Source organism: Neolamprologus brichardi, chromosome 6, assembly GCF_056152115.1.
Source record: "Neolamprologus brichardi isolate AB-2024 chromosome 6, ASM5615211v1, whole genome shotgun sequence".
NCBI lineage: Eukaryota > Metazoa > Chordata > Actinopteri > Cichliformes > Cichlidae > Neolamprologus > Neolamprologus brichardi.
This window is the reverse complement of record NC_142109.1, coordinates 36,576,103-36,592,400: the sequence shown is the minus strand read 5'-3', so window position 1 is coordinate 36,592,400 and position 16,298 is coordinate 36,576,103. Positions and strand designations below refer to the sequence as shown.

General features: G+C 42.5%; 1 protein-coding gene across 2 annotated transcripts in view; it reads left to right on the top strand.

Moving 5' to 3' along the window:
* The first annotated feature begins 2,380 nt into the window (after window positions 1-2,380).
* The window catches only part of LOC102792367 (NACHT, LRR and PYD domains-containing protein 12-like), a 30,655-nt gene continuing 16,737 nt past the window's right edge, over window positions 2,381-16,298 (top strand). Inside the window, exons 1-6 of one of the 2 annotated variants that reach the window (XM_087842235.1) lie at window positions 2,381-2,492; window positions 5,706-5,821; window positions 10,099-12,010; window positions 13,028-13,204; window positions 13,337-13,585; window positions 13,669-13,839. In XM_087842235.1, the coding sequence (XP_087698361.1) occupies window positions 10,188-12,010; window positions 13,028-13,204; window positions 13,337-13,585; window positions 13,669-13,839 (2,420 nt within the window). In that variant the 5' untranslated portion in view covers window positions 2,381-2,492; window positions 5,706-5,821; window positions 10,099-10,187. Of the gene's footprint in view, window positions 2,493-5,174; window positions 5,471-5,705; window positions 5,822-10,098; window positions 12,011-13,027; window positions 13,205-13,336; window positions 13,586-13,668; window positions 13,840-16,298 lie in introns of those variants that run through there. The other variant, XM_087842236.1, reaches the window with a different exon arrangement.

Genomic DNA, 16,298 nt, shown 5'->3' with positions numbered 1-16,298 from the left:
GGTAAGTTAAACGTGTTTGTAAGCTACTCCGTAACTACCGTCCTTAGCTAGCTCCTGAGACCTAGCTAGCTAAGATGTCAGGGTTCGTTTAGCTAATCTGTGCAGGTGAATGCATTTACTAAAGAAATCAAGAGAAACGCTCCGGGCTGCTCAGTCACTAATTACTGTTACTGTACTTTTATTACAAGTATTATACTGTAAAAGCAACAGGCTGCACCCTGCTGCAGCTCCTGTGCAGAGCTGAATATTAAAGATGTGCAAACAGCATGTTTTCAGTCTCTTGCCACATCTGTAAAGACAGTAACATTTTTTTAAAAGCTTGTACTTCAGTAACTCCTCATTAATCAGGAACTATGGATTAAAGTACTGTAGTGTACTGTAATACTGAAAAAATGTAAGAGAAGAACTTCAGATCCTGAGTGTGTGAGGACAGAAGAATCAGCTTTATTTCAATGTTGAGGGATAAAATTTATATGTGAGTTTGATGGTTCTGTTGTCTTTGTGATTACAGGAGCTGCCCTCAGATTCAGACCTCAGCACCACCCAGTGACAGCAGACAGATCATCCAACATGTTCACATGTTAACTGCAAAATGAACTGATGGAAACAGTACAAAGGTTAGAGTACCACATGTGCTGTAGTGAAGGCTGCAGCTTTATTGATAAAGTTAAAGACAAAAGAACAAAAGGATTAATCACTCATGTAACTGTGTCACTATATATCAGCATTAACAGGACCTCAGTTTGTATCTCAGACCTGCACAGCTTCCGTTTTAAACACTTGATGTACTCAGCTGCATGAAGAGCATATGAGATTTTTTCTAACACAATTAAATAAAAGCTGATGAAGGTCAAAGGTCATCACTTGTATGTTGAACTACAAACTTGTCATCTGGAGTTCTTTCACAGTTTTTTACACATAGTGTGTTATTTACCATAAAGTGATTCAGAGTTATTCATACCAGAGTAACCAGAGAGGATCACATATTTTTAAATATATAACTTTCTACAGGACTGAATATAATATCTTTATGTAAAAGTCTGGAGCCTCTGGGGAGTATCTGAGTATTTATAACATTACACAAAGCAAAGGTCTCATCACAGTGTTGATGAAATGCTGGGTTTATCCATCTCCTGGGGCGGGCCTACGGAGGAGTGCTGAAGATTTCCCTGTGAGGGAGCTGCTGGTGAAGATCATGAGTCCTGCTTGATCAATGCCATGAGCTTCAGTCTTCCTGCTGTTTCTTAAATGATGCCTCTTACAGCGGGTCAACAGAACATCTGGCACAGGACAGCTGTGATGAAAGAAAGGGAAGAAGTTTCTCCAAACCTCTGGACCCAGAAACCCAGCTTGGTCCTGATGGTCTCCCTCACTAGTTTCTCTCCAGGGTGAATGTAGCTGTTGATATAATATGGACTCTATTATTAAATGAAAAGAACAAATTAGACTACACTACTGAAACCTGCTGCTGTTTTTAAAGTCTCCATGTTACCAGGCTGTAGAGATTTAAACAGTTTTAGATCCATGACACTCACAGTCTTATGTTAAAATCTCAAAGGACAGATTATATTTTTGATATTAACAGTAACTCTGGGCCTCTGTAGAGTGTGCAGCTGATCTCGTCGCTGTCTAAAAATGGATAAAAAAACATAAGTGTTGAAGACTATTAAGAGTAGCAGGTGTGTAGCATCGCTAACTAGCTAGCAACAAGCCTCCAACACAGTGTGTATGCTAGCGGCTAATCTAACTAACGAATTAACAACAGAGTGATTTTAGAACTATAAGATGATGAGCTGTGTGTCTTTTTATAACAGTGACATGGTTGTATTTACCTTAATTAAACGAGTCGTCAGTCGCGGTAAACCAGCAAAAAAACTCGAGCAGCCGGGCTACGTAAAAAGCGTAGGGGGGCGTGTTTGCGGTCACGTCCAGCGGGTGTTTGGGCGGGAGCGTTACACAGTCGCTCCACCTCAAGTCACTACTGCGCAGACTCTGGCTCCAAATTTGCAAGATGGCAGCCTCCACAAGCGGGGTATTTTGGCTTCATTTTTCCACAATGGTAGGAGGCGGGGTCGCGTCGTCCATGTTTTCTACAGTCAATGAGCTGGAGGGATGAAGGTTGTAGACGCTGCAGGTTAATGAGTCAGTCACTGTAGTTTGGTTCAGTTTTAGTGGATCTGCACACATCCTACAGATGTTTCGCTAAAATAAGTTATCTTATCTTCACTCTTGATTCAACAACAGTCACAGTAGCACCAACACCTGGCCACACCACAGAGCAGAGTAAAATTCTTCCATCGCCAAGTTTGAATGTAACTATAACATCACTTCCTGTTTCTACAACTCCCCCCCCCCAACTTTATTTTCCACCGCTCGTACAGAGCTACAAAAACAAGGGAGTGGACTGTATTGCATCGGCTCAACCCAAACGTGGAGCAGCGTGGAGTTCATAATGACAAATCTGAGAGTTTGAAGAGTGTGTGAAAGCAAAGGTAAGCTTGTGATATTTCTAAATCACGTAACTGCTGCTAAAAAGAAGCAACACCAGATTCATAAAGTCATAAGTGCGCCTGCTGTCTAACTTTGCCCTGTGCAGCTTTTATTTCAACAGCTTCATTTGTGCACAAGTCACAGTGACTAATGGTGGATAATCTGATCTCACCGGATAGTGTAGTGGCGCGACCTTTGGATCGGGTGTCACAAGTCAACCCCCCCATGCTAAAAAAACAAAAACAAGCTCTTACGCGGCACAGCTACGTCCGCAGCCTGTCCAAGCATTTCGTTATATCCGGTACTGTGTGTGTGACAAATAACACTTGTATTGTATTACACACAGTCCTCCACAATTAGTGTGTTTGTGGTGAAGATGGCTCAGCCGGCTCACGGTTTGATCTCTCATTTAGAAGTTTGCAGAAGTAAAAGATTTTTCTCTGGTCTCGTGATGTGGACACAAACTCTTTTCTCCACAAAAATGGGGCTTCAAGTTTTTAACTCGGCCTCACAGATGTGGAGCTGATATAGTCTACATGTGGGAGCAGGAGTTTTTATAGGAATACACTTTGTTTTAAAATGTATTTTATGATGAGGGGAAGCTTGTAATTTCCCACTGGTGGTCCTACAGAGAGATACAGTCACTGTCATGTTTGTTGGTAAATGCATTTTAACGTGTTTTGTTGTCTAAGTTTGCATAGTGGACCTACACTTAATATGCCACAATAACAAGGATAAAACAGAACTATACAAATGTTTGTAGTGTTATAATAATAATAATAATAATAATAATACATTTTATTTGAGGGCGCCTTTCAGAAACCCAAGGTCACCTTACAAAAAACACAATTAATAAAAGGAACAGTAGTCATAAAATACATGAAATAAGTTAAAATTACAAAACAGAGAACAAATAATATTATCCAACTGCCTGAAAACTGTATGATTAACTTTCATTGTAAACCCCAACAGATAAAATCAGCATTAAAGCGAATAAGCCAGTTTAAACAGATGTTTTGAGCTGTGTCTTAAATACGGAGAGGGAGACAATATTTCTTATGGCTGGAGGAAGAGAGCTCCAGAGCGACTGAAAGCTCTGTTCCCCACAGTGATGAGATGTGAGGACTGAACAGTAAGATGAACAGCAGATGATGATCTGAGAGGGAAACAGTGGTGATATGGAGCAGGTCACACAAATATGAGGGAGCAGATTTATGGACACACTTGTATGTAAGAAGTAAGATTTTAAAATTTATCCTGGCTTCTCTGGGCAACCAGTGAAGCTGCTGAAGAACTGTTGTAATATGAGCACTTAACGGAGTAGAGTTATGACCCGAGCTGCAGAATTTAGAAGAAGTTGGAGTTTATGAAGGGACCTTTTAGGGAGACTAAATAGGAGGGAATTACAGTAATCAATACGGGACGTAATAAGACTATTACTTCCCGTATTGTGCTTCTCTTGTGCTGTTTTGTAGCAGTGTTATCATCTTTATCTGGGAGCAGCTGCAGTGGCACAGCTAACATACATGCTTTTCAGCTGTTAGGTTCTCTCGGTTCTCCCCAGATAGCAAAGTGACTCTGGAGCAGATTTACCCGAGTGTGCACCACAGGCTCTATAACAGATCTGTTTAGCCTGTGGTGCATCCACGAGTCTGTCGTGTTCCAAATCTTCAGAAGGAATTCAGGAGAAATATCTGTCATTTAAAAAGATTTAATTTATACAGTATACAGATTACATTTCTAAAGATCTAGACTATCTAAAATATACCCCAGCATACCTGACCTGTGCAACAGATGCAACACGTCCCCCTGTGATTTAACTCATATGTTTTTTGCCTGCCCGTCACTTCAATTATACTGGACTTTTTACTCTGAAGTGCTCTCTCATGTTTTGAGCGTTACTCTCAAACCATGTCCACTAGTTGCCATTTTTGGTGTTTCTGAGGACGCCACCCTGAACCTTAGTCGTAAGCAACTGGATATTATTGCTTTCACTTCACTGCTGGCACGGCGTCGAATTTTGCTGTCTTGGAAAGCTCCTCACCCTCCAGCCTGATCACGTTGGCTGGAAGATGTTATGTTCTTTTTAAAAGTGGAGAAAATAAAATTTAGACTCAGAGGAAATGTTAAGTTCTCACAGATGTGGCAGCTTTTTATCATTTACTTTAACTGAAAACACTTACAACAGACTAAACTTTTGTACCACAGGGTTCCCTTTTGTTATGGTTTTGGGAGGCAGTTGATTTTTTTAATTTTTTTTTGTTTTGTTTTCTGTGCGTGGGTTGTTGTTTTTTTTGTTTTTCTTTCTTTTTTCTGTTTTATTGTTATCATCTGAATTTTAATGGCCTAATTTGTTTTGACATATGTCATTATATCGGTTGGTACTTGCTGTATTGGGCCTGATATGTCAAAGTACATGTGCAAAACTTTATAAATAAAGAGGGGAGAAAAAAAAAGATTTCATTTGCTTCAGCAGTTGACACTAATACTTGAACTTCCAATAAACAGAACTCCTGGATGTTTTTTGGCTCAATCATTTATTCCCTGCATTTAAATTGTCAGTTTCCACATACACAGTATTATACTGTAATACAGACAGCAGACACAAGAGGGCGCTGTGCTGCCGGCTGACCTACTGTCAATACAATGAGCTGGAGGGATGAAGGTTGTAGACGCTGCAGGTTAATGAGTCAGTAACTGTAGTTTGGTTCTGTTTTAGTGGATCTGCACACATCCTACAGATGGATCTGAGCAGCGAGGCCCGCTGTGCTGCTTTATGGGTCGGTGAACTGTCACCTGTCAGAGGCAGCCTGGTTAAACATTAACAGGAACAACCGGATACAGGGGAGATAATTTTTTCTAATTCCAGCCTTCAACAGGAACATCGCTGCGCGCATAGAAATAATGCATTAGATTGAATGGTTAGCTCAGTGGTCCACAGTGAGGAGCTGGCTCAGACAGGAAGTGCTTTTTGGATCAGGTATGATCTTTCTCTCATGTCTGATTATTCTTCTGTGCAGACAGGCATGTCTACAGTGTTGCTTGACCCTGACGCTACAATCCACACAGCTCCTGCACAAACTGTCTTCTTCAAAGTTACCTTACTGTAATTTACCTATTATGCTGACAGCAGTTCTTTTATATAGTTACATCTGCTGGTTGGGATCTTTTTCTAGCATGAACTTCTTTTTTCTTTTTCTTTTTTACTTCCACAGGCTCATACAGAGGTACAGAAACAAGGAAGTGGACTGTATTGCATCAGCCCAATCCAAACATCCACCCAGTAGCGTGGAGTTCATAATGGCGAATTTGAGAGCCTGTGAAAGCAAAGGTAAGCTTGTGATAAATCTATATGTAGTTTTATATGAAAATAGCTGCTTCTAAACAGCCTTAATGTTGAACTGCTGCTAAAAAGAAGCAACACCCAGATTCATAAACTCATAAGTGCGCGTGCTGTCTAACGCACCTTTGCCCTGTAGAGGTTTTATTTCAACAGCCTTACTTATTCACCGGTTACAGTGACTAATGGCGGATGATCTGATCTCTTGTTAGACACAGTCCTCCACGATTTGTGTGTTTTTGATGAAAATTGTTCAGCTCAGTCAGCTTAGACCGAAACTTCTGGTCTCAGATATCGCACAGATTTGCCCTGCATGTGACAGTGATTAGAAATCCTAGTCTGCAATTAATACAATTCAAAAATTGTGGTTTTGTCCTTCCTTTGATATTGTGGTTGGTTTGGGGTTAGAGGTTGGAGTGTCTGGGGTTTTCCTGGGGGGCTCAACCCGGGGGCTGTGGTCATAACCTGGTTGGGGCTGTGGTGGATCTTGGGTGGTGTTTTCCTAGTGGCTGTGTACAGGAGGGTTGGTGGAGGGTCTGTGCTGGCAGATGTAGGTTACTGCCCTGGTGGCCTGGCTGCCCCTGGGTGGGTCCAGGATGTCTGTGAAGGTTCTCAGTCATCCAGGTCATCGTAGTCAAAGGAGCTTGCAAAGAAAAGCGTCTGGACTTCTTTAAGTTACTTGAAGACGTTTCACCTTCATCCGAGAAGCTTCTTCAGTTCTAAGGTCAAATGGTGGAGAGTCCCAGATATAAACCTAGTGGGAGTTTCCCCCCACAGAGGGACAAAAGGACCACTGATGATCCTCTAATCGCCTGAGCCAAGGTGTGAAACTGGGTGTGGGTCCCAATCAGCCAGAGTTTCGGGTGGGTTCATTGTGAAACCTGGCCCCACCTTATCATGCGAATTCCTGAGGTCAGATGGTCCAGGATGTGAGTGGGCGTTAAGGCGTCTGGGAAGGGATCTCAAAACTGGATTATAGATGGCAGAGAGTTGGTGTCGTAAACCACCGCCTCTGTTCAAAGATGGTCGCTCACAGTGGACATAGATGGCTTCTTTCACTCCTCTTTCAAACCATCTGTCCTCTCTGTCCAAAATGTGAACATTGGCATCCTCGAAAGAGTGACCTTTGACCTTTAGATGCAGATGGACAGCTGAGTCTTGTCCTGTGGAGGTCGCTCTTCTGTGTTGTGCCATGCGCTTGTGAAGTGGCTGTTTGGTCTCTCCAATGTAGAGGTCTGGGCATTCCTCGCTGCTGTACAGCAAACACCACATTGTTAAGTCTGTGTTTTGGCGTTTTGTCTTTCGGGTGAACCAGTTTTTGTCTGAGTGTGTTGCTGGGTCTGAAATGCTCCGGGATGTCATGCTTGGAGAAAACCCTCCTGAGTTTCTCTGATACACCGGCTACATAGGGGATGACAATGTTGTTGCGCCTGTCCTTCTTATCCTCCCTCGCTGGTGTCTGATCTTCTTTTCTGTGCCTCTTTGCTGATCTGGTCCAGGATGGGCTTGGGGTTCTGGGGGCGCTCCGTCTCCCTGCTGTAGCTCTGGCTAAGCCCTGGTGGCCCAAATGGTGGTGGCAGAGGTCCAAACTGCTCATGCACCCGTACTGCCTGCAGGGTGCGATCAGCCAAGACGCAGCCTGCCGTTGCACTCATCCCCACTCCTCGGGTGGGAGCGGCTAGCTAGCTGAACTCACCGTCTCTGGGCCAGGGGCCGGGGGTGCCGACTGTTCGGTTTGATTCCCTCTCCCGTTCTCTGTAGGGGAGTAGGTTTGGCCAGATGGCTCCCCGGCCTCAGTTGGGCGATGGGGGTATGTGGCAGGGCATGGTCAGTGGCGCCGCTGCAGGGTTGGCAAACATACCTGCAGGGCATCCACAATGACACCTCGCTGGGTTAAAAGACTGAACTGGGTTGTTGTTATGGATTTGTGTCGCTGGCAGCTAGGGTGCAGCAACCAAAATAAAGTCAAATGTTACCAAAATCGTGGTTGCGTCATGCCTCCTTCCAGCCACAAGCAGAAATTGTTTTTTTGATGGATAATTCTTGAGAACAGAGTGCTTGAGGTATCTTTATGGTGCATAAGACAATGAAACTAAACTAGCTTTCATGTGTCTTTAACAAAGTTTGGGTGTGGTTCTTTACGCTGTTCTGTGCAGTCATCTGGGAGATGTTACATAGACTGTCATATTGCTTTTTAAATCATGTCCAGTCAGCTGAGTTTGCCACAACTGGACTAACACATTTTGTAGAAATGTCTTTAAGTTCAGAGAAACTTTATAAGGCACCTTAGCTAAATTTTAACTGTCTTGTCAAAGGGTAAGGCTTGTGTCATTTTTATGCATTTATAACATTGTCTGAAATAGGACTGGGCGATATGACCCAAAATTCATATCTCGATATTTTTTAGCTGGTTGGCGATATACGATATATATCTCGATATTATTTTTAAAGCCATAAAGTAAGAACAAAAAGAGTTCTTAGTCAAAGCTGTTTCCCAGATGTCACACAGGCACTTTTATTAACATACAGCGTAGATGTACATGAAGAAATTGCTCAAAAATAAATTATGAGCATTTATTATGCTTCATAAATAAAACAATGTTGTTTTTGTGCATAACAAAAAGCTCACAATTGTGCAGTCAAAATGTAAACTAAAAGACGCTGAGCATAATAACAAAGAGACAGATTTCACAGCTGCTCTGCTCCCAAGTTCTACTGCGTGACTGACAGCTTGGAGTTTTACGTATCACTCCGCGAGGCTCCTCAGTAGCCGTAATTAGTGATGGTAAATTTGATTCTTTTTACTGAATCAAGTTTTAATGAGTCACTCACCAAAGTGAATCTGGTTTTTTGAGTCATTTGATTCACTGAGTCAGTTGACCAGAGAGTGCAAAAAATTTACATTTTCACTCAAACTTAATTTCTATTTTATAGAGCAAAAAAAGAGCAAAAACATTTCTAAAATTAAGCAATTTCCTATCGAAATTGCTTAATAAACATTTATTTTGTTTATTTGTATTTTATTAGTATTTTCCTTAAATGTGTTAAATATATATTTTCTCATCTAAATGTCCACTGAGCTGTGAGCCAGGGGGCGGTAATGCGCCTTCACATTGGTTGCCAACCAAGAAGAAGAAGAAGCTGTGAGCCAGGAGGGAGGGGGTGAGTGAGTGAGTGATTCGTTTGCTCTATGATTCAGCACAGGAGGGAGGGGGTGAGTAGCTCAAATGTGCTGTTAGCATGTTAGCAGAGCGATGCTACTGTGAACCGAGGAGCTATTTTCTTGATGTGAGCTTCTACTCAGGGTTTTTTCTTCCAGTTCAGAGCAGAAATGCTTTTGTTAAGAAACTGGCTGTTGTTCCCCCCCACACACAATTTTAATTATAAGCTAGATATATTTGTACTAATGGAATTAGTTTGCTAACAGCAACAGGGATGAGTCAGTGAGTCAGTTGGGCTTGTGAATCATGATTCACGAGTCAGTAAAGTGATTCTCGAGTATTGAACGATTCGTTCACGAATCGAACATCACTAGCCGTAATGCTCTAACAATCCATCAAGCGGTGCAGCTCCGTAGCTTACCAAAGTCGTACTAAAACATTTTTTGACAGATTGCTGAGCGCTGTGTACCACATAAAATCGCTTCGCGGTCATCAAGCACAACCAGAATTCACACAGAAAGGCGCGCTGTCAACTTTTGAGAAAATGAAAGGATTTTAGGCTGTGCAGCCCCTGTGGGCTGCATGGCGTTAGCGTGGTTAGCTTGTTAGCGCAGTTAGCTCGCTAACACGTTGACGCTGTCCAGCCCCACGCACGGGGCGATGCGCGGTAACTCGTTAACGGAGATTTGCCGTGTCCATCTTGTCGTTGCCTGCAGGTGAAGCAATGGGGGAGGAGGGGGAGTTGTGTTCAGTGAAGGAGAGGTGAGGCCGAGTAACGTTGCGTAGAGGCAAAAGTGGACGAAAGAGAGGGAAACTTGTGGGTCCACAAGTATAATTATAACGTAACATATACTATATCGATATAAACTATATTGTCACATCTTATATCTCGTATAAAAATATATCGATATATTTAAGAAACTTGATATATCGCCCAGTCCTAGTCTGAAATCATTTTCTTCACTTGTAGTGCGAAAGTGTTGAGTGTGGATGTAAAAATGGAAAATCTATTTAGACAAAAAGATTTAAAAAAGCAAATGCTTATGAATATCACTGCACTGTAATACTACAAGAAAAGGGACATTTTATTTATTTTCTTGCTTTCAGGTGTTTAATCCCTTCAGAAGGATTCCACCTATAAAGAGAACAAGTGACAGCAGAACTAGGTTCAGTGTGGAGAAGACAGAGCTGCAAACATGGAGCAGGATAAAGTCGTGGGGAGTGTTAAACAAAAGCTTAAAGACCATCTCCAGGAAAAGTTTACCTGGATAAATGAGGGCACATCGGATAATCGCTCTCGACTTGACAGCATCTACACAAAGCTCTACGTCACTCAGCAGGTTCAGGATTTTGGTTCCAGACCACATGAGATTCTAGATCACTTTAATGTCCCAGATCAGCAGTCATCGTTTTCACAGGTGTTTTATCAACAGATCGATTTCTTAAATATCTTTAAACCGGGAAGAATTCATGTTCAGCAACAACCAGCAAGAGACAAGACAATCCAAAGAGTGATGACGAAAGGCATCGCTGGCATTGGAAAGACATTTGCTGTCCAAAACTTTGCTCTAAATTGGGCAGAAGGAAAATCTAACCAGCACATTGATTTCATCTTTGTGCTCCCCTTTAGAGAGCTGAACATGCTCAGAGATGCCGACTACAGTCTGCTGCAGCTTCTCCTTCACTTCTACCCTGAAATAAAACCCCTAGAAGGTACACAGCAGCTTGTTCACAAGCAGGTGCTGTTCATCTTTGATGGTTTGGATGAAAGCAGATTTCCACTGGACTTTGATGGAGCTGTGAGAATAAGTGAAACAGATCAAAGATCAACAGTCGATGTGCTGCTGACCAACCTCATCCAAGGCAACCTGCTGCCTCGCGCTCTGCTCTGGGTAACATCCAGACCTGCAGCTGCCAGTCAGATACCTTCTAAATGCATTGACCAGATGACAGAAGTCCAAGGTTTCACTGAGCAACAGAAAGAGTCATACTTTAGGAAGAGATTCAGCACTGCTGATCAGGCAGAAGAAATCCTGTCTCGTCTTAGAGGAATGATCAGCTTCTATTTCATGGGCCATATCCCAGTGTTTTGCTGGATCATCGCTGAGGTGTTTAGGAAAGGATGGAGTGATGAGAGGAGCCGCGGCATCACAACGATGACAGAGCTGTACATTTATTACTTACTAATTCAAACACAAAGAACAAGACAGAAATATGCAGGGAAAAGCTCCAAGAAGAGGTCCAAACAGAAGAAGTCTCAAGCCCAGAACTCTGCCATGCTTTTAAACCTGTCCAAGTTGGCATTTGAACAGCTGCAGAAAGGAAACATCATATTCTATGAAGACGACCTCACAGAAAGTGGCATCGATGTTGATGAAGCGTCAGTGTTTTGTGGATTTTGCTCAGAGATTCTTAAGGAAGAACGAGGCCTGTACAAGAAAAAGATGTTCAGCTTTGTGCATTTGAGCTTTCAGGAGTTTCTTGCAGCTCTCTACATGCACCACTGCATCCTGACGGACAACTTCAGTACTTTGAAGTCTTTCCTGGGTGTCGACCCGACAGATCTGAGCTTTCTGGATTTGCAGAAAAAGGTTGTGGATAAAGCCTTGCAAAGTGAGAAAGGTCAGTTAGATCTGTTTCTGTGTTTCTTCCTTGGATTTTCTCTGGAGTCCAATCAAACAGTGCTGCAGAGTTTACTGCCACAGGTAAAGAGCAGCTCGGACACCACCGAAGAGATGAAGGGATACCTGAAGAATTTCCATGTCAAAGACATCCCACGAGAGAGGTACATGAACCTTTTCCTCTGCAAGTTTGAGCTGAAGGAAGAGAGATTTCAGGATGATATCAGAATGTATCTGGATTCAGGAGCAAGACTCTCACCTATTGACTGTGCAGTACTGTCGACCATGATGCAGATATCAGGGGAAGTGCTCGAGGAACTTGATCTGACAAATTCTGTCACACCGTTTACTGGGACTCAAAAACTTGTCCAGCAAATGAAGAACTGCAAGAAGGCTGTGTAAGTAGTACAAATATTCCGATTTAGTAGGTGAATAAAAGTTTGTTTAGATAGAATGGGAAGAAAATTCTTTTAGCCAAATAGCCAAGATTAAGTGAGCCCAGCTGTGGATAACTGGTGAGTGATAGTACATATGAAGAACAAAACATAATCTAGTTGAAAGTTTCCAATTTTGATACATCAGAGACGCTATATGAAGTGTGCATGCAAATGTGCACCTGCAAGTAGTCATAATGGGATTTCTAGGGAACAAGGAGAGGATCTGGAAGATACTAGTGGCCTAGTTAAAATCTGGTAAATTGTAATATACTCTGCTGACTTTGAACTCTTTAATGACTAAAGTGAATGAAGTATTTTGGATTATATAAATGTTTTGGAGATTATCTATCGGAATGTCAGGAGCAGGACCACGCCTCCAAACACTCTCCTTCCGGTTGTCATCTATATAGGTTCCCCTAGTTCTGCAAGCTGTTCATTCTCGTTTACGTGCCCCACCCTCCCTCCCTCCTTGTTCTCAATTTTCTAACTTCTTCATTTCTATTTAGTACATGAGGATCTGCCAGGCCCAGGAGCCATCGCCAGTCCCCTTCGAGGCCTTCCCCAAACCGCAGCTCAATTCATGTCAAAGCATCACTTTTGCCTACTAAAACGCTGTCAAACCTAAAATGAGGACGTGGGCCCAGCTAGTGAAATATACATTGTGCCAAAAACACAACAGTGCATGGTGCGAATTGTGCAAAGAACTTTTAGGCATTTCTGTTGATCTTAAGTCTGAGTATACCGACTGGATCATCCACTTCCTTTTCTGTCTTGTCCAGATCGGTGTGTTATATCTAAACCTATGTTCGTCCTGGTATGAAATTGAACAATAGTATTGGTTGCTGCATACATGTTATGATAACTATTATACGATGTTAGCTAATACAGTGTTCATTGCTACTTATGTTTTCTCATTGCCCAGGAAAATAAGAAACCCACCATGACATGCCATTCTCCACTTTTCTTCTGATTCAACAGACTAAAGAGTGAGCATATAAGCAATGATTGCCTGGGTGTACTACTGCCCATTCTTCAGTCAGCAGACTCTTGCTTAAGAGAGTTGTGCCTGGTATGTTTTTCTAACGTCAGTGATGGTTTTCCTCATGCTCTCATTGATGTACTGGGATTTCCTGAGTGTAAACTGGAGATACTGAGGTCAGTGTAAATAACTGTTTCTCTAAGCTTTTTAGTTAAATTGTTAAAACATGAGATAAAATATGTGCAGTAACTGAATTGCAGTAAATTATCCTTGGTATCCTTTGTTTATACCTGATATGTTTTGCACAGGTTATCTGGGTTTTCTCTAGACTTTAGGAATTGTCACATTCTGGCCTCAATCCTTCAATCAAAACAATCACCTCTGAAGGTCCTGAGCTTCACTAACTGCATGTACAGTTATCCAAAGGATTACAGTGGATATTATACAAGAGAGTTGAAAATAAATGAAAACTATGAAGAATTCATTGATGAATTGACTCTGTTGACTGTGATTCCTTCTGCTTTGATCGGTCCAATCTGCAAACTGGAGCAGTTCAGGTAAATACAATTAATGATGGGATCATCTGCACATTTTGCTCTCTTGCATATATGATGTTCAAATGATTTTGTTCTCTCTGCAGCATGCCTGGCTGTTACCTGAAAAATAAGTGCTGTCAAGTGTTTGCTTCAGTTCTCAGCTCCAACTCCCAGTTGAGGCAGCTTGACCTCAGTTGCAATGACTTGCAGGATTCAGGTGTGCAACTGCTCTCTGTTGGACTTGGGAGTTCAAAATGTAGGCTGGAAACACTGAGGTACTGATACGCCCTCTGGTCTCATAATGTAGTTCAGATATAGTCATGGTAAAAAAGAAAATGCACACTCAATTCTTTGTACAGAGATATCCACAGGCAGGAATTATCGTTCAGTAGTGCATTTGGGTAATCTTAGACTCTCCCTAAATGTGCTCCTGTTACTGGCCAGCACGTCATGGTGGCAGGTATTGTTGCATTATTAATAATAAAAAAACCAACCTGGATGAATAATTTAATAATTTAATTTAATTTTAATTGACCCAAAGTGCAGATGCAGTGTGCCAAAAGTAAATGGGGCTTCATTCATTAGCTTGGAGAACCACTTTCAGCAGCAATAACGTTAGGTAACTATTTTCTGTATTAATTTATCATCTCTCACATCATTCTGAAGTAATTTTGGTACACCCTTCTTTACACCAATGCTTCAGTTAATTGAGGTTGGCAGGAATTTTTGTATGCACAGTTCTCTTAAGGACACGATATAGTATTTCAGTCTGACCATTGTAGCATCTTGATTATTTTCTTTTCAGTCATTCTGTTGTAGAATTTCTGGGGTGCAAAAGTTACAGAAAGCTGGCGTAAGCAGCAGTACCAGCAACCAGAGATTGATTTGGCTTGGGGTGTGGTTTTGGCTCAGCTGCGGAGGAGAGGTGGAGGGCGCATTCATTGGGCTAGTTGTATGGTTTGTACCATTGTGCCGAGTATTGCTGGCATTTCCGGGAGAGACAGATGGGGCATGGGAACCGCCTTTTGCTTATGCCAGCCAGCTCTTTGAAGTGGCAGCCCAGTGGTTGCAACCTAACCCCACTGGGCTGCCACTTCAAAGAGAGTTAAGTTCTAAATTAAGGTGTAAAATCTAAAAGTAAGCATACAGCTTGTTCAGAAAAGCATAATACTCATTTAGGTAAAGATTTTTTTAAATATCAGACCTTGTTGGCTTGTTTAAAGCCCCTTGTTATGACCTGGCTCGGAACGACCATAACAAGAGGAGGGTGTCCTGCAACTCCCCATGCTCAAACAGACACAGCCATAGCATCGGGCTTATTATAACAATTTATTTACACGAATGGCATTCAGAACAACGATAGAGGGAGTGTACGGCTTCAGGGTGAGCCAAGGCCAACACAACAAACAAAACCCAAATCTAAACTTCGGTCCCCCTTTGACCTCTTCAAGAAAGCAACAAAAGAAATGACAAAGTCTAACATCCCTGGTCTAACAACACAGGAGAAAACAAAACTTCCCAAAATAATCGGCAGCTCACCTCTACTCACTCTGCAATTCACACACATGCCCGAATAACTAAATAGCACAGAGCCCACCGCCTGTTCCCTCATCAGAGTCATTACTGAAGTCCTGACGGTGTAATGTTTTGCCCAGTAGCTCCACCCAGGCATTGAGGATTTGCCGATGGAGCCAGGATTCCATTACAAACTTAAATGTGCTGTGGGCAACAGCTGGCACTGTCATCTCATTTGAGGGGCACTTTAGTGTTCAAGTAGTACAAAAAAACCCCAGCCAAACAAACAAAAACACACACCCACAAATTTCTGAAATGGTGGAAGAGCATATGGGAACAGTTACCAATAACCATCACAGTGGCAGACATCCATGAAAGGGTCTCGAGTATGAAGAGTTGGACAGCACCAGGCTCTGACATGGTTCATGCCTACTGGCTGAAGAAGCTGACTGCACTTCATGAGCGTCTGGCAGCACAAATGAACCGGCTGCTAGTCCACGAGAGATGGCTAACCAAAGCCAGACACTCCTGATCCTCAAGGTCCCATTGGTCCCATTCAACTACCAGCCAATAACCTGCCTGAGTATCACATGGAAGCTCCTGTCAGGCATCATAGCGGCTAAGATGGACAGGCATATAGCTCAATACAGGAGTGGGGCACAGAAAGGAATTGGCAAGAATACAAGAGGCGCAAAACACCAGCTATTTTTAGACTGAGCGGTTAGCTGAGACTGCAAGACTAGGCTGACCAACCTGTATTGACTACAAGAACGCCTATGACTCAGTGCCCCACACATGGATCCTGGTAATGCCTAGAACTAGTGGTGCAAGTATTGCTGTTGATTCGTGATCCGAACCGATCCCACCCCACGGTTTGGCACAAACGTGATCCGAAGATTCGAGAAAGAAAAAAAAAAGTATGTTTATGGTGCGTGTGGTCAGTCTGTCAAGCGATAGTCATGGCCAGCATTAGCGGTCCAAGTTGAGGAGCAGAGGCGTTTGCGGCATTTAAGCAGCCCTTGCTGCCCAGTCTGACCGGGCTAAAGCCATTACAAAAGCTATTGGGGTGTTTATAGCTGCAGACATGAGGCTTATTCATATTCAGTTGTGCAAAACAAGAGGTTTAAACATATGATGAACGTGCTTGAGCCACTCTATGATATCTCATTGCGCATCCACTTCAGTGACAAGATTGTTCCAAGCATGTATGAGCAGGAAT